At 37.3% G+C, this 25,180-nt stretch overlaps 1 protein-coding gene across 3 annotated transcripts in view; it reads right to left on the bottom strand.

The window, feature by feature from the left end:
- FGD4 (FYVE, RhoGEF and PH domain containing 4) overlaps positions 1–25,180 on the bottom strand; it is a 238,296-nt gene that overhangs the window by 48,688 nt on the left and 164,428 nt on the right. For all 3 annotated transcript variants that reach the window (XM_020911005.2, XM_070453910.1, XM_070453909.1), the window contains exons 3-5: positions 22,889–23,069; positions 17,912–18,419; positions 1,854–1,943 (exon numbers count right to left, since the gene is read on the bottom strand). In XM_020911005.2, the coding sequence (XP_020766664.2) occupies positions 1,854–1,943; positions 17,912–18,419; positions 22,889–23,069 (779 nt within the window). The remainder of the gene's footprint in view (positions 1–1,853; positions 1,944–17,911; positions 18,420–22,888; positions 23,070–25,180) is intronic.

Here is a 25,180-nt window from a genome sequence, read left to right as displayed (position 1 = left end):
GAATTCTTTCTGTGATGAGACATCGAGGACCTGAGCTTCATTATTGTAGGTTTCAGGTGAATGTCAAGTCTCAGCCATGGGGGTTAGAGTCCTAAGCAGAGTTTTGGCCAGGCTTGAGTCCTGGAACATGGGTTGAAGTTCGAATCTGAGAAAAATGGTTTCAATAGGATTTACCCTTCCTATCCATAGGCAGAGTTAAGAGATGTGGAAAATTATATATATGCACAATAATTGTATTTTCCACTCCTCTTTATATTTTTTGAATTACTTTTATGTATTACATGTTGCCCTTTATTATAATTTATTGGCATAAATCTCATCTTCCGTATTTAAACTGTACACTCCTTGGGGACAGAGAACACTGTGAATTAGTTCTCATAGCATGACAGGCACTTAATAAAAAGGCAGTCAACATATGAACAAAAGAGTATTTTGGTTCTCAGATGTTTTCCTGCTTTACAAAGTAATAATGTATGGTAACTTAAAACTCAGAAATGAGCATTAAAAAATCTTCTCTTGTACATAATAACAGGTATTTTAAAGACAGTAAAAATAGTTTTGCAGTCTTAGCTCTACTCCAGTAGGGCTACTATACCTCTTAATTGCCATTCTGTTAAATGTAGGCAGAAGGAAGTCTGTTCTTTCATAATGTCCAGATGGTTGTTTATTTTCTAAATTCACCTCTATTGCATTTTCTTGGGAGGCAAAAAGAATACAAAATTATGTCCTTAGAGACTCCAATAGGATATTTTACCAATTAAGACTCTAAATTCTAAAAGGTCAGCCAATGTCACTAACAAGATACTATGGCTGGAAAAAAGAAAGAAAAAAAAGTGCAACCTGATAAGAGGAAAAGGCACATTTCCATTAGAAGAATATCTACAAGTTTCAGGTTTGTAATCTCCATTAGAAGGGACATTATTTCAAAGGTACAAATCAACATAAATTGATTGACTTATGGCGAAATTCCTTGGAAAGTATTTGAGTCACAAACTCATTACTTTGGAGAACACAAGTCTTAATCAGGCCCCTTCAGGCTCACCCTAACAGGCAACATAGCTTAGTCCAGGGACTCCTGATGAGGAGGCACGCCCAGGATGATCTGCTTCCACAAAGTTCCATTTTCCAATTGCCATAGTGGGACAAGCCTTCTTGAAAGTAACACTCAAACATAATACTCATTTTCTCTTCTAATAAGAGGAGTCTATATCAGCAATCTACCAATTATCTTGATCTTTTATCAATGTAACAGGATTAAGGGGCCATTGTTTTGACCAGTTATTCTTAATGATGCATTTTAAAACTTTTTTCATGAATGTATACTTGAGATGATTCACAAGCCTCTACCATGATAAAAGTACAAAATGTTATTCACATATTCAACAACTGTTAACACCAGGCGCTGTTTTTAACTTTTCATGCAAGGCTGAACAAGTGAAATCTCAAATTTCCATCTGGTCCTATGACTGTAGGCAATTCCAATCACTCTCAATGGCTGAACAGTAAGTGAGACAAGAATCAGATGTATTCATGCCAGCACCAGAATCTCCTATTTAGTAACATGGTCTTCAGGATCACAATAAAGGGTGAAGAAACAGAGTAGGGTTTAGGGTTGAAGACACAGATAAAGACATTTTGTGACCCATAAGAGAGTCTTTCAATCTGTTTTCTATGAATTATGAAACCTTTATACCTAATTAATTCACTGACAAAGTTGAAAATGTTAGCGATTTCCTTGAGGAAACAGCCAGAAATAGGCAAGTCCTTCTTGCAGTTTCTAAAACACTTTAATTACTAAGTTAAAGTGATGTATAATGACAAAAATAAAGTAATTCTGAAAGAGAAAATATTACCTGATCTAAGAGATCAAGTCGGCTGACATAAGCTCTTTCTGTAAGCAAAAGTTCATTGGCTATTTTGTGAAGTTTTTGCTCATCAGTCTCCTAAAAACAGAAGAGAAATTCACATATTAGTAAAGAAAGCTTGGGTGGTATTTCTAAAGTAATAAACATTATTAAATGGTTTCATCAAAAGTTTTCTTAAACTTCTCACATACCCAATTTCTTAAAGTCATCAAGGAACATCCAACCAAAAATGAACAAAACTAGACATCAGTGATCTGCTAGATTTAACCTATGACAACTTCTTTAGGTTATAACGTCTCTGATCTCTGTATCAATTAACAGTATCATCCATCTGTTCCCTGAAACATCTTTTATTTTTTTTATTTCCCAGGTACTACACTTTCCTCATCTCCCCTCTACCTCTTTCAGGCTACTCTTTGCACATGGTTGAATCACTTTATTAGCTCTATGCACAGAACTTTTTAGCTTAAAATTTTTTAATTATAGAAAATTTCAATCTTATATAGAACTAGAAAAAACAGTAAAGCAAATTCCCATGTGTCCATCTCCAAGATCCAACATCAGCTCATTGTTAATGGTCTTTCACCTATGCTGCTACCCGTCTCCCCTCTACCTATGTTATTTTAAATTAAATCCAGACTTTATTATTTCCTCAGTTTACATCTATTTAACTCCTAAATATCTTTGTATAGCCTTACTAGTGCCATGAGGATAGGAACATTTTCCCCTTGTTAACTGATCCATCTCTTGTGTCTACTACAGTGTTTCAATAAAAACACTGGCATTCAATAAAATATCACTGAATGAATGATGAACAGCAGTCGCAGATGCCTAAATATTGCTGGACATTTATTATTGCTTTGACATGTTGTAAATCTAAGACCTCATTACCTTTTCTGTAAAATCTCCATCCTACCACCATCCTTGGACCTTACCAACCCAGCAGCGGTTCTATCCCTTTCTAGTCAGCTGACTTAAATTACTTTATGCTTAGTTCCCTATCACAAAATCCAGTCAGCCACCAACTCCTACTCATAATATTCTGTCTTTAGCATCATCTTTTAAGTTCTCATCACTAGTACCCTGTTTGCTCATACCTTATCTCAAGCCCAGGCCAATCAACAGTTGTCGAATTATTTGATTCCATTATTTTGGTGGCTCTAACCCACCTTGAGGGCTTCCCTGGTGGCTCAGAGGTTAAAGCATCTGTCTGCAAAGCAGGAGACCTGGGTTCAATCCCTGGGTCGGGAAGATCCCCTGGAGAAGGAAATGGCAACCCACTCCAGTATTCTTGCCTGGAGAATCCCATGGACGGAGAAGCCTGGTAGGCTACAGTCAATGGGGTCGCAAAGAGTCAGACACGACTGAGCAACTTCACTTTCACTTAACCCACCTTGAATATTACTGTATAAGGAATCCTTCTAAAACTCTGCTCTGCTCCCCTAATTCTAATTCTAATAGGAAAGGGATAAAAAGTCTCCAACAGTCCTTTTCTCACTAACAGGATAAAATCTAGGCTCTGTGTACCATTCAGAGTTGTTTCTACCTAGTTACTTTTCTGAAATACTCTTTTCATTCTAGGAGAGTATGAATATAATGAGTTTAGTAAAAACTTTAATACCAAAGCAGACCAAAGTATACTTTAAGCCAGTGTCTAATGTGTGTAAAGGCTACATTTTGAACTCTGTATAAAATGCTATGAAGTTGTATAAATATTTCATGGTATTAAACATATATGACATCTACTTTATGCTTTATATGCAATGTATATTCTAATGTGAAAAGTTACCATGTTGCTTCTTACATTACCACTGAATTGAGATATTTTTATGTGAGTCTTTAGGATAAAGTAACATAATGCTGTTTAAATAATTTGTGGTCTCAGAAACACTGAAATAGGAACTACATAGCAATCAAATTCCACAATTAGTCAAAATTTTGGTTTAACTTAATAAATTCAGAGTAAAGTACTAGCATTGTTGCTTGCCTGCCTGGCATCCCTCCCTTCCCCTTATCTCTTAATGGTATCCAGATTTGGTTGGTGCGTCTATCCCAGTACTGTAATCTCTCCTTTGCGGAAACTGACCTTATCCACAGATGAAAAGGGAGCCCTGAATGGTGTCACTATCAAGGGTATACAGCAATTGGTTTAGGAGCCAACGTGACATGAGACAATATGCAATGGCAGCTTTGGAAAAGAAGGCTCCTTACCCTTAACGAAGAAACAAAGAAAAAGAGATCTGTTTGCTGCTCTATGTAGATGAGGGCATGTGCAGGCCTAAGTGCTAAAAAGCAGTCATCTCATAACCACAGAAATGAAGCCAATAAACTTCCTTATTATTTAAGGAGTTTGAGAAAAACATCTACTTCTGCCTTATTGACTATGCCAAAACCTTTCTCTGTGTGGATCACAACAAACTGTGGAAAATTTTTAAAAAGATGGGAATATCAGACCACCTGACCTGCCTCCTGAGAAATCTGTATGCAGGTCAAGAAAAGCAACAGTTAGAACTGACATGGAACAATGGACTGGTTTCAAACTGGGAAAGGAGTATGTCAAATCTGTATACTGTCACCTTGCTTATTTAAATTATATGCAGAGTACATCATGAGAAATGCCAGGGTGGATGAAGCACAAGCTGGAATCACAATTGCCAGGGAAATATCAATAACTTCAGATATGCAGATGATACCACCCTTATGGCAGAAAGAGAAGAGGAACTAAAGAGTCTCTTGATGAAAGTGAAACAGGAGAGTGAAAAAGCTGGCTTAGAACTCAACATTCATTGCTTCTTGGCCTTTTGGCTAAGATCAAGTGTAGAATTCAACATTAAAAAAACTAAGATCATGGCATCCGGTCCCATCAATTCATGGCAAACAGATGGGGAAACAATGCAAACAGTGACAGACTTTATTTTCTTGGACTCCAAAATCACTGAAAATGGTGACTGCAACCATTAAATTAAAAGACACTTGCTCCTTGGAAGAAAAGCTATGACAAATTAAAAATCAGACATTACTTAGCCAACAAAGGTCCATCTAGTCAAAGCTATGGTTTTTCCAGTAGTCATGTAGGATGTGACAGCTGCACTATAAAGAAAGCTGAAGAATTGATGCTTTTGCACTGTGGTGTTGGAGAAGACTCCTGAGAGTCCCTTGGACAGCAAGGAGATCCACCCAGTTCACTCTAGAGGAAATCAGTCCTGAATATTCATTGGAAGGACTGATGCTGAAGCTGAAGCTCCAATACTTTGGCCACCTGATGAGAAGAAATGACTCACTGGAAAAGACCCTGATGCTGGGAAAGATTGAAGGCATGAGGAGAAGGGGATGACAGAGGATGAGATGGTTAGATGGCATCACTGACTCAATGGACATGAATTTGAGCAAGCTCTGGGAGTTGGTGATGGACAGGGAAGCCTGGCATGCTGCAGTCCATGAGGTCACAAAGAGTTGGACACGACTGAGTGACTGAACTGACTGACTGATGAGTAGTACTGCTGTTACTGGTAGCATCCTGATCAATGTAAAAAACTTAAAATACTAAAAAACATATGCAGTGTATTCCATGAAACAAACTTTCAAGGAACTTTTAGATGATCATTATTTATAGAAAAGAAAATAAAATACCTAATGAACTAAAAATGTTACTTACAAAGCTATAAGTATAATAAGTAAATACATAAGAAATCTACTGATTCAGAATAGGTTATATCTTGTTTCACATACAGGAAATACTGACCTGCATGAACACTACAGCTATTTGTTTCAGGTTTTAAGCCAGATTTACTGGTATAAAATTACAAATAAGTGAATAGTTCTAGGAGTTTTGACAAAGGCTTACAATCATGTTATTACCACCACAATCAAGATAGGTAACATTTCTATCAAAACTCTTCTTAGGTATCTGTAGTCAATCACATTCCTCTCTTCTACCACTAACTCCTAGTAATGCTGATCTGATTTGTTCCAGAAAGACATGTAAATGGAATCACAAAGTATGTATGTGTCTTTTGCGTCTTGCTTCTTTTGCTTATCAAAAAAGCATCTGAGATACATCCAAGCTGTTATTAGTATTAGCAGTCCATTCTTTTCTAGCCCTTCATTTTATTCTTATAGTGGTGATATCTCTTTGACACACCATGTTCTTTTCTATCTTCTAATGCTAAGATTTCTAACAGAAATCTTCAAAGAAAACAACCCAGCAGAATTTGTACTATGATAAAATAATACATTTTATGAGTCAGAAAATTCACTAAACAACAGATTATACTGTCTACTACTGCTATGCGATGAGGTCACCCCTGAGGAAGAAGAGGAAGTGGAATAGGAAGCTTATAAGAAAAAGTCTTTTGTTGACTGCAAATTATACTTTAGCTGATTGTGGCAAATTGTGGGTATTCTGGTCATATTTTGCAAAATCCAAGGGAATGCCAGCAGTTATTTATAAAAACTATACTCCTTCCACACAGATGGTCTTCTAACATTAGGTCCCTGACCTTGCCAAAGCCAACACAAAGATAAGCAAAAGTAAACTTGCTAACAAATGGTTTAATCACTCATATATAAGGTTTGTGAAAGGTTACAAGGGACTTTATGGTGAAAGTGAGGACATCACAGAGTTATGAAGAATTTTTTTAGGTTAATCACAATAATAATGTTGATAATATCACCATAATAAGAATAGCTAACAATTATTCACTTATTGTTATGTGTGAGATTCCCTGGTAGATGGTAAAGAATCTGCCTGCAATGTGGGAGAACCCAGGTTTGATCCCTGGGTTGGGAAGATCCCCTGGAATAGGAAATGGGGCAGACTGTTATAAGCATTTTACACAGACTGACTGGTCCTTACAACAAGTCTATAAAATGGGCGCCAATATTATCCCTATTTTATATGTAGTATACATATACAACAAAATTCCAGAGCTAAAAAAAAAAAACAAGACTCAAAGAGGCCAGGAAACTCGCCCAAGGTTACACAGGACTAAATCAGATTTTATTTATATAGCAGAGTATGTGATTTTAGTAACTATTAGTAAATGGTTGGCTTTCACTCTAATTTTCTTTGCAATAAAAACTGAGACTATTACTTGCCTACAAGTGAACAGACTAATAAAATACCAACTATCCATTTAAAAATGGAATGAGCATTTTAATTTATATACTAGTTATTTTTCCAACATAAATTTTACTTAAAGCAGACTTCTAAGCATTTTAGTAATAATCAGGTATAAAAATTTCAGTCACATTTGATGCAATAATATGATGGCTTCTAAATTTTAAAAAACTGGTTTAGTTCCTGAAACTTGCTTACATTTCAGAAACATATATATTTCAGTACATTTAGGGAGAAGTATATGATCTATCTGTATCCACAGGACTCTATTACTCTATCAGACTTATGCTTAAATAATGAACCAAGGAGTTTTAGAACTGTTGGTACATTGGGGCTGTAGCCTGATATTTTTTTAAATAGCCCTTTACTAAGAAGTCATTTATTTTTGTAATTCTTGGGAAAACAATAATGGTTACACAATACTGACTGGATGAGTAATCTCATTTGGTTCTTTTGGAACTGAATACACAGGCCTGACTTTACAAAATAAGTATAAATATGCTATTTGAAAAGTATCTTACTTTTGATATACCTCTATAAAGGGATTATTTTTTAATTTTTTTTTTACTTGTAAATATATACTGTATTAAAAGCTGATTTTCAGAGTATTTCCTAGAACAAAAATACACCAGAGTATAATTAAACTATCAGAACTGAAAAAGTAAGATACACTCCCCTTACAATAAAAGACTATACAATTTATTTTGCCCTACTTCTCTCGGCTTAATACATTCCTAGGCTACTATTGTGTACCTTTAAACCTCCAATAATCTTTTCACAGAGACCTCCTTTTCACTAGGGTTAGGGTCAGCCCAGTTATTAGTCAGTGTACCCGCTGGCACACTGCAGTGCCAATTCTATCTCCTTTGCAGATGTCACCAACTCGTGCAGCTCTTTTCAGACCTTTTGGCATGACTCTTCCATATGGCAGGAAAGGGGACAAAGAGCAGCTCACAGAGTTCATTCACTGGATAGGCTGAAAATGCTTGTGTGGAGCCAGCAATTCACTCTTCTGAATATTAGTGCCATACTCCCTGCCACAGGCTTCAAAACTACCCAGAAAGGGAGTAGATATTTTGAAAAGAATTTTGGAAATGCCAATGAGCAACTGTTTCCTGAAAGATTCCTTAAGGGTAGAATCTTAACTTATTTAAAAATGAATCAGATATTGACATTATGCTTTATAATTCTTCAATAAATGTTCTCATGTCACTTTATTTTAAGCAGCTTTTTTCCTAAAAACACTGAGTCAAAACTACTAAAAGTTCTTATAGCCTTCTTCATATATATATTTATAACATATTCAATATGTTATATATAAAACTATATATATATATAAAATAAATTATCAGGTTTTATAGAATAGATGTTTCTTGCTCGGGGGGAATTTCTATCCAAATCTATCGTCAGTTAACTATACTCTTCAGTTTAGCAATAAGGAGTTTATGATCTGAGCTAGTAACTGACTGAAGTGGAAGTCGCTCAGTTGTGTCCTACTCTTTGCGAACCCAGTTCTCCTGCATTGCAGGAAGATTCTTTACCAGCTGAGCCACAAGGGAAGTCTTGTAAGTGACTGAGTTAAATTCAATTCAGGTTTGTGAAAACAAAGTTCTTATTCTGCTGCCACCTTATAAATAAGAGAACTTCCCCTGGATCTAGGGAAGAAGAAAATGAGAAAGGTATGGGAATAAAACACAGATTTTGTATTTTAATAAGATCATATAATAATGCCATAAGTAAGGTCACATGGTCTCAGGGTCAGGAAGAAATGTATTACTAGGTACACATTATAAGAAAAAGAGAACAACCACTGTAACATGCAGGCATTATACCTTCCCCTGCCTCATAATATAGTCTCACAAGCATAAATAGTCTGTTACTTTAACATGATCCTTCAGGAAGTTTTGGGAGCAAAAGCCAAGCCTAATTGAGACCAGCACCAATATTTTCCCAGTCTACATCCTCCACACTGTTTATCAAATTCGAAAGTAAGAGCTTTAAACCGGAAGGTTTAAATTACATCTTTTTAATAGAGGTTGCAGAGGAGAGAGGAACAGAGCCTGAATCGAGGAGGACAATTTGGTGACCTGCACAAGATCAGACAGAAAATTATAACAAGAGAGGAAAATTTTGTTCTTCTTATACACAATTTCATATACATTATTAGACTAAGGTGTCCTTTGGGTTTAGCAGAAATTAAAGATCAAACATCAAGAAAATATAATATATACTCAGAATCAATAACTGAATTAACCTATCCCAAGCGAAGGCAGAATATCAAAGTAACTAGGTCACATGATATTTCTGATGACAGTACAGCCTTGTACACATTAGTGTTTTACATGGTAATAATCTATGATGTTCAGGCAGGACAAACAAACAAAACATAAAAAACCTCAGTTAATGGGCAAGAGGCATGCAAACTTATCTGTGTATCCTGTAAGGAGTACCTCAGTTTAAAGAAGAACTAAGAGTGAGGTGCTGGGATCTTCAGCAGGCACAATATGCTGAATGTCTATCAAGGGACATCTCAGATGATGAGTCTATTCGTTTAGATTCACAAATAAGGAAATGGGATTTTTATTTTTTGTTTTATTTAACAAACATACAGCTCACATTGTTTCAAGGCACTGTTCTCTATACTTTACAATTATTAAAAGATCTACACCTTGTAAAAATGTTAAGAAGTAGGTAATATTACCTCCATTTTATAGATGAGGCAACCTGAGGTACACAGAGGTTTAAGGTGACCTGCTCAAGGTCACATAGCTGGTAAGTAGCTGAGCTGGAATTCAAACTGAGAAAGTCTGGTTCTTGAGCCTGTCTTCCTGTTGCTCTGTTTTGCTTTTGTTTTTTTAAGCCACATACAACAACCACCGTTTTCCCAAGTTCTGATCTTTCTATTTCTTACAACCACACTAAACTGAATCTTTGTGCACACTGTGGCCTCCAAGCACCTGACTTTCCCAAATCTCCTGGTTCACATTAACATTCTGTTAAACCCAATCCCTGATTCTGTTGTCCCGCTGTTCTTCGCTCTGCTGCAAGGCCAATCCCACTTCAAGTTAGCTTTCTCTTTCTTGAGTTCCAAGCCACTCAGCAAGCTGGAAAGACTGCTGACTGGTCCCACCATTGGACCTGAGTCCTCAGAGTCTTGGTCACAAGACACCACAAAGCTGATCTCTCCACTGTCTTCAAACTCAAAGTCCCATTCTTTGAAGATATTCCACTGGCCTTTACGGCAGGGGGTACCAACCCCCGGTCTACAGACTGCTGCTGGTCCATGGCCTGTTAGGAACCAGGCTGCACAGCAGGATATGAGCGCCAGGTGAAATCTAAACCACCTAACCCTACCCCCGCCCACTGAAAAATTGTCTTCCATGAAATCGGTCCCTGGTACCAAAAAGGTTGGGGTTCAAACTGACACACCCAGCACCAAGCCTCTACGGGCTGTGTCTCAGAACTTCACTCACTTACTCGGTGAGCTCCAGACTGCCTGACTTCTCCATTTCTGCTAACAACAGGTAATTCATCCTCTCAGCCATGCTCCAAACCTTGGCTTTATCTTTGAGCTCTCCTTTCCCTCGTGGTACGTTAAATAATGGTCATTTATCTTGATCAGCTCAACTGCTAGTTTGAATTTACTGCAGTGCCTTGCACATGGGTTATGTGCAATATAGATTCACTGTATTTAATCTGAATACCCAGATTTACTGAGCTACTTAGCTATAATGTCCCAATAAAGGCCTAGGTCTCCAGCTTAACTCCTAATTCCACATTTTAAATGATGACAGTCCTTGCAAGTTCATCAGTTCCAGCCCCTCATCCTCTGCCCTCTGAAGCCCAGTGATTCTCATAATAGAATCCTTCTTTCTCCTCTTGGAAAAATCACTATGTCCCCGTTTTGTTATGCTTGTACTCTTCAGGGCTCAGTGCCTGGCCTTCTTCTGGTTCCTACACATTCTATTTTGGCAATATTAATCACTTGCTTATAAACATCCTCTTACATTACTACCCTCTTTCCTGAGCTCCAGATCTTTATTTCACTTGCCTAATATCTTCCAATGGATGTCTTATAGGTGCCACAAGCTGAGTAGTACAAAAGAAGTCTAATTAACAGTTCTACTCCCTCCCCTCATTCCAAACACAATCACTTTCCTTCTTGTCTGTCATCTCAACCAGGTTAGGAAACCAGGACCTGTAGAATTTAGTACTAACATGCCCTAAGGTTACACAGCTGGGAAGTAATGGGGCTGGGATCTGAACTCATCTCTTTTAACTCTATTTGTTGCAATGGTGAATGGTATTGTTTCCTTAATTTCTTTTTCTGTTTTCTCATTGTTAGTGTATAGGAATGCAAGGGATTTCTGTGTGTTAATTTTATATCCTGCAACTCTACTATACTCATTGATTAGCTCTAATAATTTTCTGGTAGAGTCTTTAGGGTTTTCTCTTTTAATTCTAAAGCTTTAGAATCCTACAGCTTTCATTCCCTAACCAATAATCCATAATGTCTCCAGAATATTCTATTTTTGTTTTAGATATCTTTACCTGGACTTTGCAATGTGTTGTGTTAGTTGCTCAGTGGTATCCAACTCTTTGGGACCCAGGGACTATAGCCCAGCATGTTCCTCTATCCACGGGATTCACCATGAAAGAATACTGGAGTAGGCTGCCATTTCCTTCTAAAGGATATTGCAAGTCCTTTAAATTCATTATGTCTATAAAGCCAATTAATTTTCTTGCCCCCAAATATGTTGTTCTTTCTATTCCTTTATAGTTCAGTAAATGGTACACCATCTCATCTGCCACTTCATTGGATGAAGCTACAGGGAATGAACATGACTCATTCCCTATATCCAGTCATGCAGTTCTCAAAAATCTCTCTTCCTTGTCCCTAACCCTCTGCTTCATCCAGGACCTTTTCCTTTCACAGCTGGAATATAACAGTTGCTTACTAACCATGTACCCTGCTCCATCTGTTTTTCCTTTCATCTGAGTCATTTTTCTAAAACCCACAGATGTACAATCATGTCACTTCCATGCTTTAATTAAATGCCTCTTAGACCAGCTAGTATTAGGCTTATGGAAAGCTTGAAATAACATGGGAAAACACCTATCCTACAAAACAGGATGCAGGATGACCATATATTATGCTATTGGAATTTTTTTTTTCAAATCAGCTGAGAAAAATATGCTAGATATCAAAGCACTTCAATAAATGCAAATAAGTTAGATATCAAAACACGTTTCTCTAGGTGGTAGAACTATAAGTGATTTTGTATTCCTCTTTTTTTTTTTTCCTTTAGCCATGGACTTTATTGTTTGAATATTAACAACTATTATTCTATACTCACATTTTAATTTCTTACAAAACTCTACATTCCACATTGCTAGGTCTCTTAATTCTCCATTTTATGCCACATTTTCATGAAAAGGTATTTCCCTGAATCATAATCTGCCTGATTGTGGGTTTGTTGTTACGGTTGTTGTGGTGTAGTCGCTAAGTTGTAACCCCATGGATCACAGACCCCCAGGCCCTTTTGTCCATGGGGTTCTCTAGGCAGGAATACTGGAGTGGGTTGCCATTTCCTTCTCCAGGGGATTTTGTATTCTCAATGCAGTAAGCATTTTCTTGATTTTCTATGAGGATTATTAATTTTTATTCAGACTTTAAAAAAATCTTCAAAAAAAAAAAAAATCTCCAGAGCTTTCAGGGGGAAAAAATACAACGTAGGCACACAAACCCACTGCAATTTATCCTTAGCTTATATTTTCTTGTTAAGTCTATCCTTCTACCCCAACACTCGTTTCACTAGCCCTTCTGGCCTCTATTATGAGGCCAGAAAAATCCCTAGACATGGCAACTACCCTCCTGTTTCTACTCTCAGCCCTGTGCTCAGCCTAGATGCACTCCTTTTCCTTATCCCCCTGTTCCCTTCTATTTTGGACTACCAGTACCTCCCACTGCTCCTTCAAGTCCAGTCATGCTAGCAGCCTTCCCCTCACCAGCTATCCTCCAGGCACGGCTGTTTTCTCATAGTGTTTCCTAAGCCCTTATTATACCACATTGTGGTGATTTACTCATGTCTCTCTCCCCTCAGCAGACAGACTTTGTGGAAAGGGCCTGCCTTATTCATTTCTGTCTCCAGGACCTAGAAATGTAAATCCTGCATACTGAACTTTTAAAGTGAACAATAGTAGACATATGTTTTTTTCCAGGTATAGGCTCTCTGAAGTTCACTTTTCCTCATTTCTTTCTTAGAACTTTACAACATACTGTTTAGTCACCACAACGTAAACAAGTTTCTGAGATTCCCATCAGTTCTAAATGAATAATGAAAATCTATCCACAAGACTTTTATGAACAACCCACATGGTTAGTGGGGAAACTTGTCCATTATCCTACGCACCATTTTTAAATGCCTACAACTTTAGTTGGAACCTTCATTATAATACTAGCAACAATGAAATATTGATTAGTAAAACTGGATAATTTGTTTGTGCTGCCTTTCACTTTCTTGGAATTAAAAGCTGATTGGGCAAGAGAAGAAATATAGGAGTAATTTTCTACTTGTCTTCAAATCTAACAAGACCACAAAAGCTGTCTCCTTATATTTCAAGATGTGAACCAAAAGAAATTTAAAGTTTTATTGGGGAATGGGGATAAATTGGGAGAATGGGGTTGACATATATACACTACTATATATAAAATAGATAACTAATATAAACCTACAGTATGGCATAGGGAACTCTACTCAATACTTTGTAATGACCTAAATATGGGAACAGAACCTAAAGAAGAATAGATATATGGATATGTATAATTGATTCACTTTGGGGTACAGCAGAAACCAACATAACACTGTAAATCAATTATACTCTAATAAAAATTAATTTAAAATAAAGCTTGATTATAAAAGAACTTGTAGTCCATAAGAAATGGATAACCTATGTAAGCATTATGTTTTAACTCTCAGAAAACTGATAACTCATATTACACTCTATAAATTAATCAACAATTTTAAGAATTACAATTAGAAGAAACTGAAGGAAAAATAGGAAAGGGGAATTAACTTGGATTACACCACTGGTCTTCTGTTTGCAATTTACTTCTGAATGTGATTCTCTATCATATTTCCTCCCCCAGGAGATAATTATCTTAGTTTTTGAGTATGTTCAAAAGTTATAAATCCTCAAGGTTTATAAAAAAAGTAGTAAAGTGGCAATTAAAAAACAGGAAATAAGCAAGAAATAAATATGTATGTTTTTAAAAAATTCATGTTTATATAAATCTCCACATTCTGGATACCATCTTCATCTACTCATCTACTTCATTACATGATTTCTTTCATCTTTGGTGGAAGAAGAGAGTAACATTAGATCTATTATTTATACGAACGTTAATCTTAAAAAGTACACAGCTTTACACTTATATTTGGCTTGCTGTATGAAATACTGTCACCCTGCTTATTTCAGTTACATGCAGAGTACATCACGCAAAATGCTGGGCTGCAGGAAGTACAAGTTGGAATCAAGATTGCTGGGAGAAACATCAATCACGTCAGATATGCAGATGACACCACCCTTATGGCAGAAAGTGAAGAAGAACTAAAGATCCTGTTGATGAAAGTGAAAGAGGAGAGTGAAAAAAGCTGGCTTCAAACTCAATATTCAAAAAAGAAAGATCATGGCATACTGGTCCCATCACTTCATGGCAAACAGATGGGGAAACAATGGAAACAGTGACAGACTTTATTTTCTTGGGCTCCAAAATCACTGCAGGTGGTGACTGCAGCCATGAAATTAAAAGACGCTTGCTCCTTGGAAGAAACACTATGACTAACCTAGACAGCATTTTGAAAAGCAGAGACATTACTTTACCAACAAAGGTCCATCTAATTAAAGCTATGGTTTTTCCACAGCTTTGTCATGTATGGATGTGAGAGCTAGACTGTAAAGAAAGGTGAGCACAGAAGAATTGATGCTTTTGAACTGTGGTGTTGTAGAAGACTCTTGAGAGTCCCTTGGACAGCAAGGAGATCCACCCAGGCCATCCTAAAGGAAATCAGTCCTGAATACTCATTGGAAGGACTGATGCTGAAGCTGAAACTCCAGTACTTTGGCCATCTGATGCGAAGAACTGACTCACTGGAAAAGACCCTGATGCTGGGAAAGGTTGAAGGCAGGAGGAGGAGACGACAGAGGATGAGATGGTTGGATGGCATCACTGACTTGATGGACATAAGTTTGAGCAAGCTCCGGGAGTTGGTGATGGACAGGGAAGCCTGGCGTGCTGCAGCCCATGGGGTTGTAGAGTCAGATATGACTGAAACAACTTATTAGCATCAGGAACGAACACAACCTTGTAAAGCAACTATGTGCTTAGTTGCTCAGTCATGTTTGACTCTTTATGACCCCATGGGCTGTAGCCTGACAGTCTCCTCTGTCCATGGGGATTCTCCAGGCAAGAATACTGGCGTGGCTTGCCATGCCCTTCTCCAGGAAAGCAACAATACTTCAATTAAAAAAAGACAACATTTCCTGGTTCCAATTGTTTGGTCCACAATATACTACTAACCAAAAAAATTTTTATTTTTAAAATTGTAGTAAAATATGAGAGCCCCTTGGACTGCAGGGAGATCCAACCAGTCCATCCTAAAGGAGATCAGTCCTGGGTGTTCAATGGAAGGACTGATGCTGAAGCTGAAACTCCAATACTTTGGCCACCTCGTGTGAAGAGCTGACTCACTGGAAAAGACCCTGATGCTGGGAGGGACTGGGGGCAGGAGGAGAAGGGGACGACAGAGGATGAGATGGCTGGATGGCATCACCGACTCGATGGACATGAGTCTGAGTAAACTCCGGGAGTTGGTGATGGACAGGGAGGCCTGGCGTGCTGCGATTCATGGGGTCGCAAAGAGTCGGACACGACTGAGCGACTGAACTGAACTGAACACTTAACATAAAATGTATCCTCCTAACACTGCTAACATTTATCTTTGCATTTTGGAACAAGGAAAGGCAATGTAACAAGCATTAGAGCAACAAAGGAGAGCACATTGTCACCATGTAGAAATTAAATCCTAATAGTCCTTTTTAGATGGGGGACTCATGTAGTGTTTGAATCAATAGCTCTGAAGAGAAAATTTAATTTTTCTTCCTTCATATAGCATGTGCCAACTATTGCTTAAATGCCCATTAGGAGAAAGACCAGATGTACATGTTTCACTAATGTAATAGGAAGCCCAATTAAGTCTCTCCCAAACCATGCAAGATACATCTATGAAAATGTATACATAATAATATACGACAGGGGGAAGAAAAGTAGTACCCAGCAACCACAGACATCATCATCAATTAAAATATTTCCCTTAATAAAAACAGTTCTTGCTGTTTTACTGATACTTGCTGGTGGCATCATCCCAACTGTAAAATGACAGATAGGAGTCTTGAGTTCTTTGGTTCTAAAACTCTCTTCTGTTCAAAGTAATTTAAGCACAGAGACACTAAAATCTACTACTATACTGAGATGTAAAGAGATTCACCTTGTATGGTCCTGTTTATTTAATGTTTCAGATATTGTTGCCAAGGATGACTTTCTCCCACCCACTTCCTTATTTAAACTTTCTTTGCTTCAGAGTCAGCATTTAAAATTAAACCTCTGGCACTTTGCCCATATGTGATATTTTTCAGGGTCACTGTGAATTGAACTATAAGACAGATTTCACTTTAAAGTTCTGAACACATCAATCAATCATTTTTACTCTAATATTTTAGTATCAGTCTTTTTGAATTTTTGCCTATGGTAGTGCCACTTAAGACACAGTATCATAAAAAAAAAAAATTCTAAACAGATTTAGGACTTGGATTTGTTATTTACAAATTTTCCTATAATTGTCCAATTTTCAATTCTCAACTCTCCTAACTGGATTATTATTTATAATCAAAAAGAGAGACTAAACAATGGAAACCTTTTTTCCTTGTCTTCAGAATTATAAGCTCACCACTCCAGGGAACTCTATAATAATGCTTATATTGCATCTCTGATCCAAGAAATTCCAAATGGAATTGGAATTTCAAATTCTAAATTTTCAATGTGTAAAAGTCATATTTATTGATCTTCCCAAAGCACTAAATTGGCACAAATAAAGAATACAAATGCAGTGGTCTTGTTACTGAAGTGGTATAAAAGTTTCTGCTGTAGTACAGGTAGGTTATGAATATTATTTCATCAGCAAATCAGCCCTTTATTAGCTTAGAAATGCCATTCAGGTGGCTTATCAAACTGCTGCTCTGTTCAGAAAGGAAATGAACTTCTAGTTTGCCACAGTCTCACCTCTCCTTAGCCCATCACTCATGGCTGCTGCATTCACTGACACTTACTGCAATTAGGCATTTATGCTTGGGACTTCTTGAATCAGGACACAATATTGGCCTGAGTGTCAAAGCACAAGGTGTCTGGGCTTTTACTGTGAGTCTGGAACATCATTTAAGCTTCCCGGGACTATTTTTTCTTCTATAAATGAACTACTGAACTAAGATGATTTTCAGGATTAAATAATTTCCTGTTACTCAGATCATAAATATTAGGGATGCAGCCCTATGTTTATTATTAGGGATGCCCATATGTTGATGGGGAGCAATTTTTAATGTAAATATAAACACTATGTTTGTGATTTTCCTATATCAAAGTCTTTACACTGTTCTGAATCTTGAAATCATAATAGAGAGATCAATAGAAATTATATAGAAGAAAAAGTGAAGTGTCTTCTCACAGAGTAGGGAAAACATGCATCAGCAGCTAGAGCTTGAAAACTGCTGAACTGGTGGTGAGGGTGATCAGACTTCTTCAACACATAAGTGCTATAAAATAGAGTTCAAAGTGTAGTGGAATAGTTAGTGCGTCCTCCTACTTATGCTTTACCTTCATCTCATGGTGCTGGTCCAGCTGTTCCAGTTCTAGGGGGCTTTCTTCACTTTCCCTCTCTTGTACCTTGGCTTCTGTATCTGTCCTTTCTTCTTCCAGTGGGAGCACCGGGCTGGCATGTAAAGTCCTGCAGCTACTGTCAGAAGGATCTTTATGACAGTTATTTGTTGTGGGTGATGCCGGGCCTGTGGCTGTTTCTTGTTTTTCTCCATTCATTAAGTTTGTATCGGGCAAGGGTTCAGAAGTTTGAATAGGAGTATCTGGGCTAAGAGTGGCCGCTCTGTCCTCCTCACATTCCGTCTGGTTTTGTGCTGTTACCATACCATTTGCCACACAAGTCTGTTCACCCTGAGATTGATCTGTACCATTTCCCTGCTTCTGTGGTGAGTGCTGGGAGAGGAGTTTCTGCTGAGGTGTGGCTGTCAATCCATGCTTTCCTGGGGTTCTAGGAGCATTTAGGTTCATAGCAGAATCTTTTTTCAAATCGCTGTAATTTGATAAAGTGCTAAAAGATAAAACACAAAGGAAGTATGAAAATGCTGGCATGGACAAGTTCTAGAATAAAAACAAATTTATCCCATTTGTTTAGGGATATTTAGTGAAGATATCTGTCCCCCTTGGTTTTAGAAACTTAGATAAAAACTGGTAGAGTAGCTCTCAGTTGTTCAGGATGTTATCTACACTCAAACATTTAAATAAAGACGATAAGTCTGAGCTTTACCTATAGGTTTGGAAACATTTCCTTGGGTTGTTTATTAACATAGTTAATTAGTAAAGACTTAGATGTGAGGAATATATTTAATAAGGCCACCTTATCCCAAGATTTTTACTTTCTTAACATTTTATAGACAAGTATAGTCAGCCCTCAATTTATGAATAGGTTAGAAACCAAAGATTATTTGTCTCTGGAAAGCGGACACATTTCTCAAAAACTTTACTGCATGTGTTGCCACAGCATCCTAACTGGTCTTTCTGCTTCCACAGAGATCCCCTCCAGCCCCAGGTAGGCCACAGAGCTCAAACTCTGAGTGAGGGCTTCCCTGAACACTTGAAGATAAATCTGGCATCTTAATCACGACATACAAGATTCTCTATACTCTAGCCCCTACTAGCTCTTGCCTCATTAAATTCTGTTCTCGCCTCACTCACTTTGTTCTTGTCATATTAGTCACTTTGCTGTTCCCATACCCAATAAGCAAATGTGCATATCTAAGCTGGAATTCTCTCTGCCCAGGACAGTCTTTTCCAAGTCAGCAGTGTGGTTTACTTCTTTCCATCATTCATGTTTCAGATCAGATGTCACCTCAAAGAGGCTTAAGTTTAACTGCCAGTATACAGAAATGCTTCTGTGGAAATATTAATATAGTACTTTTTTTTAAAGGTTATTAAAGTACTCTTTAATACATATCTGACAACCTATCTTTGTGAGGGCGGATTTTTCTTCCTATACGTCAATGAAAACAAATATTCCAATAGACTGAATACAGAAGCAGCTATGAGAATCTACCTGTTTTCCCATAAGCCATGCACTGAAGAGATTTACAATAAACAATATGACAATGCCAATAATCATTTTTGTTTTGGAAAATATAATTATTTCATTAAGATCGCTATTTTAAGTCAGGGGCAAATTGCTACAACACTGTTAACACTAACCTCCAAATACAAATTGGATACACAATAAGCAATCTCTAACACTGGCTCTATACCATGTCTTCCTTCAAAAGTTACACTTAGGATTTTTGATATGTTGCTTGATTCTGGACAAGATGCCTAGGTTTGTCTGAATTTGGTAGTTTCCTGTTGCTTTTTCAAATCAGTAAGAATATGTCATTGGTCATTATCAAGTGGAAAGAGACCTCTCTCCAATGTGGCTATGTTAGGCAGAATAATGGCCCACTTAACATGTCCATGTCCTAATCCCAGAACCTGTGAACTTGACATGGCAAAGGGGATTTGGAAAAGTAATTCAGGTTACAGATCTTGAAATGGGGAGACTATTCAGGGTTATTTGGGTGGCCCCAATCAAACCACGTGAGTTCCTAAGAGCTGAGGATTTTCCTTGCTATGGCTAGAGAGATGCAATGACAGAATAAAGGTTATAGAGATATGGTTTAAGAAGGACCTGACTTGCCATGGTTGGCACTGAAGATGGAGGGAAGAGGCCATGCTGTAAAAGGCAGGTTCTAGAAGCTAGAAAAGGCAAGGAAGTGGATTCTTCCCTAGAACCTGCAGAAACTAGAGTCCTGCTGACACCTTGATTTTAGTCCAGTGAGACACTTGTGTCAGACTTCTGACAAACAGAAGAAAAAGATAATAAATTTGTCTTGTTCTAAGCTTATTTAATGTATGGTAATGTGTTACAGGAGCAACAGAAAACTAATACAGTGGTAATGCCATTTCTCATCCACAATTGGTTGAGAGAGATTTAGCATAAAGTTAATAGAAAGTTTCAGCTTCAAGTACTTTTGCCTGCATAAGACATTAAACCTAATTTTATATTGGTAATTTGTTCTTTCTGCTGCTGCTGCTGCTGCTAAGTTGCTTCAGTCATGTCCGACTCTGTGCGGTCCCATAGACGGCAGCCCACCAGGTTCCCCCGTCCCTGGGATTCTCCAGGCAAGAACACTGGAGTGGGTTGCCATTTCCTTCTCCAATGCGTGAAAGTGAAAAGTGAAAGTGAAGTTGCTTTGTCGTGTCCGACTCTTAGCGACCCCATGGACTGCAGCCTACCAGGCTCCTCTGTCCATGGGAGTTTCCAGGCAAGAGTACTGGAGTGGGCTGCCATTGCCTTCTCCTAATATAGTACTTTAATCTAGGATTCCAGGAAGGAAAAATATAAAACTCTGGACTTCAGTCTTGAAGAGATTCTTATGACCTAATGAGAAAAAATTAAAACAGACCAAAACTCTGTGATGGTACAAAATGTACCCATCTTGTTCTCTGCTTTATTCCCACCTCTTAGCACAGCACTTGGTATGTGACAGTGCTCAATAAAAAGTGGAGGAACAACAGAATAACTAATTGTGATGATGATCATAACAGCAATTCAATAATACCAACTAACATTTATTAAGTGCCAGAAACTACATTAAGCCCTTTACATACATTATCTTGTTCTATATCATAAATAATTCCAAAGAAGGGACCCCACAATACAGGCTTAAGAAACCTAGATAACATGGCCAATGTAATGTGGCTAATAAATGGTAAGAAAGCAGTCAGAGGAGACAAAAAACACAGTGAAGTTTATTATCACAAGAACGGAAGAAAAAATTTGGTAGGGGAAAATGTCTTATAAAAGTCAGAGGTTGTCCACAGACTTAGAAAACAAACCTATGGTTGCTGGGGGGAAGGGATAGTTAGAGACCCATCTGGGGCTTCCCAAAGTTATACCCAAATCTGAGGATACAGGCTCTGGCATGTAATATGAATTGGGGTCGGGGCCCATCCCCCCTCCTTTTATTATTAAATCACTGGACACGGACCTGGGAATCTGCAAACATGAGGCACATCACTTTGTGCTACAGAATCAACTTGTCACAGAAAACAATCTTTTCTAGTAAAGATTACTATAATTTATGATAGCAAAGGTATTAAAAATTCTACTTCAGAGAGTGAAATGTTGATATTTAAATATTATGACAAGTTTCCATAATTGATCAAGAGTGAAAAAATGAAGAAAGGCTTCTGAACTACTTTTCTCCAGAATTTGTTATTAAATATAGTCTCACAAATGAGGGGCATTACAGTTTTGCATTTGGTCACAATTTCTAGAAGATGTTGAAAGCATTTCCAAGCTATGATTCACTGCATAAATAAAAACATGTCCTGCAAATAAAAAATGAAATCACCTAATGGATAACCATTCCCAAATATTACACTAGAATAAATGGAAATATTTGGCTTCATGAATGAAAGTGAAGTTAAATATATTGTTTAATTATATATAGAGTTTTGGTGACATACAATAAAATCCTTCTGATAAATTAAAAAAAAATTCTATTTAAATCAGTGATGGAAATCCTACAAAAAAAACAACTAAGGATCATATAAGTAGAAAAGTAACTTATGTGAGTTTGTTTTTATCTTTTCAATATATACATTTCAGCTACTTTTTTTAAACAGAGCTAAAGAATAAAAAATTATATCTAATAAATAGAAACAGAGATTTAACATAAATTTTGCTACTGCCAGTATGTCTTCACGAACCTAGAACAGTATAGGTGTATGGGGCAAGGGAAAACAGACTGAATGGATACAGATCTATACGAAATAAAATGGAAAGAAAAGATGGGACAGGCCCACAGAAGTTCATTCAAGCATATGAAATGAGAAACAGACAGATATTACTTCCTGCCCTTCCAACCCAGATATCCAGTGACCAATGGAATGACTGCCCACAAGAAGCAACAACGCATGGAATGATGCACACAGACAGAGGAAGCAAGGTGTGCACAGTGCTGAGTGATGAGAAGGCTGGGGCAGAGGGCCCTGCACGCAAACAAACATGATAAGTGACAATTCACATAGGGAAGACTGTTCAGTCGTTAAGTTGCGTTCAACTCTTCGCAAACACATGGATTACAGCATGCCAGGCTCCTCTGTCCCCTTCATGGATCACAGCTTTGTTATGGCTAAGGGGCTTGTGTAACTCAATGAAGCTATGAGCCATGCCATGACAGGGCGACCCAAGACAGACAGGTCATAGTGAAGAATTCTGACAATTTACAATGGAGAAGGAAATGGCAAACCACTTCAGTGTTCTTGTCTGGAAAACCCCATGGACAGTATGAAAAAACAAAAAGGGCAAGATTAGCATTTTAAAAATCCACTCTTTCTAAAGGCCTACCACACCTAATGGAATAAAAAACTGTATTTTTTATTTTTAAATCTACATCTCTATCATACATTTTTTTCAAAAATCAGTTTTAGTCTCCCCTCAGCTTTCTCCCATTGTAAGTTAGCTCTTACCTGCCTCCTTCAAAGCGACTGATGAGATCTGATACCTTACTGGGCTTTTCCTTTGAGACACAAGCAGAGGCAGGTTTAACTTCCTCCATCCTTGGTTTTGCACTAGATAAAGCTTTATGCCTAGGAGTTTGGTGAATATTGGTTGAAGGTAAATTCTGCAGGTGTAGTGGCTTTGGAGGCACTGTAGAAAAAGAATTCATAGAATTCAATATTTCACTGATATTTGTTCCTAAGCAAAAAATCCTAGTGTTCTTGCTGAAAAAATCTTTACCATTACCAAATTTTTGTTAAGAGATCCGTCAAATTTGGGCTGAACCTTAACCAAGAGACCTTTATCTATCTTGGACACTTGTTCTGTGTCCTGTAGAAGTCCGACATCCAAGATTCAAGAGGTTCTTTTAATTTTAAGTGATTTTAAAATATGGCTTTAGTAAACATCTATGGATCTACATATGACTAAGGCATTCCAAACTCTACTAGAGATGACATAGAAATTTTTTTCTAAACAGAGAAAGGAAAGTACTAAATTTGAAACTAATTCCTAGAGATACACTGCTTGCTATAAAAGAGATTTTCTAATAATGAGTGATAAAAGATATACTAAAATCCAGAGGCAGTAGGTGAGACATAAAGCCAACAAAAAAGCCAACAAATGACATTAATATAACGTTGCATTACTTAAGCATCTTCTCAGTTAACAAACGCACTGTATCTCATTTGATCTTAGACGAATTTTTTTCTTTACAGACCTCTGAGATAGATCATTATTTGCCTCCTATGTCTATGAAGACTTAGAGAGCTTAAGCGATTACTGGCCTGGGGTAACAAGGCTGATCAGATTTTATAACTGGTACCCAGACTCTAGCTTTTTCCATTATTAGCACTGCTTCTCATCATAAATCTGCAAAAGGTGGTTACAGAACTTAGACTGCTACATTAACAGTTGTCTAGCATTAATATACCACATATAATCTGCTTACTAATAAGTCTTCCACTCAATTAACAGAATATGAACAGATCATTTGCAAAATACTAAAATCTACAGGTTTTCTCTAATAGGTCAGAAATTCTGTATCTGAGAAAACATAATATGCCATAAATGCTTAATCATTACAAGAATACTTCAATTTTGAAAACCAGTACAGTATCCTTTTTCTCTTCAATTAACATTATGGATAAAATAATATATAATTATACATGTTTCTAATATATAATTATACATGTTTCAATAAATCAAACAGAATCATCTCCATTTTTTTTTTTATCCTTTTCCTAACTTCCTGAAAATGGGTGGAGAATCATGTCTTCTTCTAACTATATGACCCTTTTCCTGGAGCTGGTTACCCTGGTTTTCAGTAATCTTATCTCTTTTATAAACTCAGCAAGCTGACAGTTGTGTGATGCTTACTGGCCTAGATTTCATCATTTCAGTTTCAGTAATCAATTCTTACAGAGAGGAGGGAAAACATATATATAACACAATGTGCTATAGGTATAACAATCTACCTCTTTCTCCATCAACACAAACAAAATTCCAATGAAAAAAATGACATGCTTCTTTTTATGAAAATGATACCATTTTCTAAGATATAATAATATTTGGGGGTGGAAAGAATAGTATAGTAACCATTGAGAAGGAAGGGGCTTAAACAAGTGTGATATTTGTTCATTTTAAGGAAAATTTTTCCATGTAGAACAAATATATACCAAAATAGTAAACCAGGACAATACTCCACCTCCCCACCAAATAGTTTAACATTAGTAATAATTTCAGTATTCCTAAATAGAATGTGCAAAGGAGGGAGTGAATGTGCTCTTTATCATTCTGCGTCTAAAGAACTACAAAATAACTCTCTCATCTATGGTTTACTAGTGAACATACCTTCTTTGATACTTGTTGTTCAGTTGCTAACTCATGTCTGACTCTTTGTGATCCCATGAACAGCAGTATGCCAGGCTTCCCTGTCTTTCACTATCTCCCAGAGCAAGCTCAAACTCATGTCCATTGAGTCGGTGATGACATCCAATCATCTCAACCTCTGCCGCCTACTTCTTCTCTTGTCCTCAATCTTTCCCAGCATCAGGGTGTCTTCCAATGAGTCAGCTCTTCACATCAGGTGGCCAAAATATTAGAGCTTCAGCATCAGTCTTTTCAATGAATATTCAAGGTAGAATTACTTGAGGGTTGACTGGTTTGATCTCCTTTCTCTCCAAAGGACTCTCAAGAGTCTTCTCCAGCACCACAATTCGAATGCATCAATTCTTCAGGGCTCAGCCTTCTTCATGGTCCAA

The sequence above is a fragment of the Odocoileus virginianus genome, chromosome 23 (genome assembly GCF_023699985.2).
Source record: "Odocoileus virginianus isolate 20LAN1187 ecotype Illinois chromosome 23, Ovbor_1.2, whole genome shotgun sequence".
NCBI lineage: Eukaryota > Metazoa > Chordata > Mammalia > Artiodactyla > Cervidae > Odocoileus > Odocoileus virginianus.
This window is presented reverse-complemented; position numbering and strand designations above follow the sequence as displayed.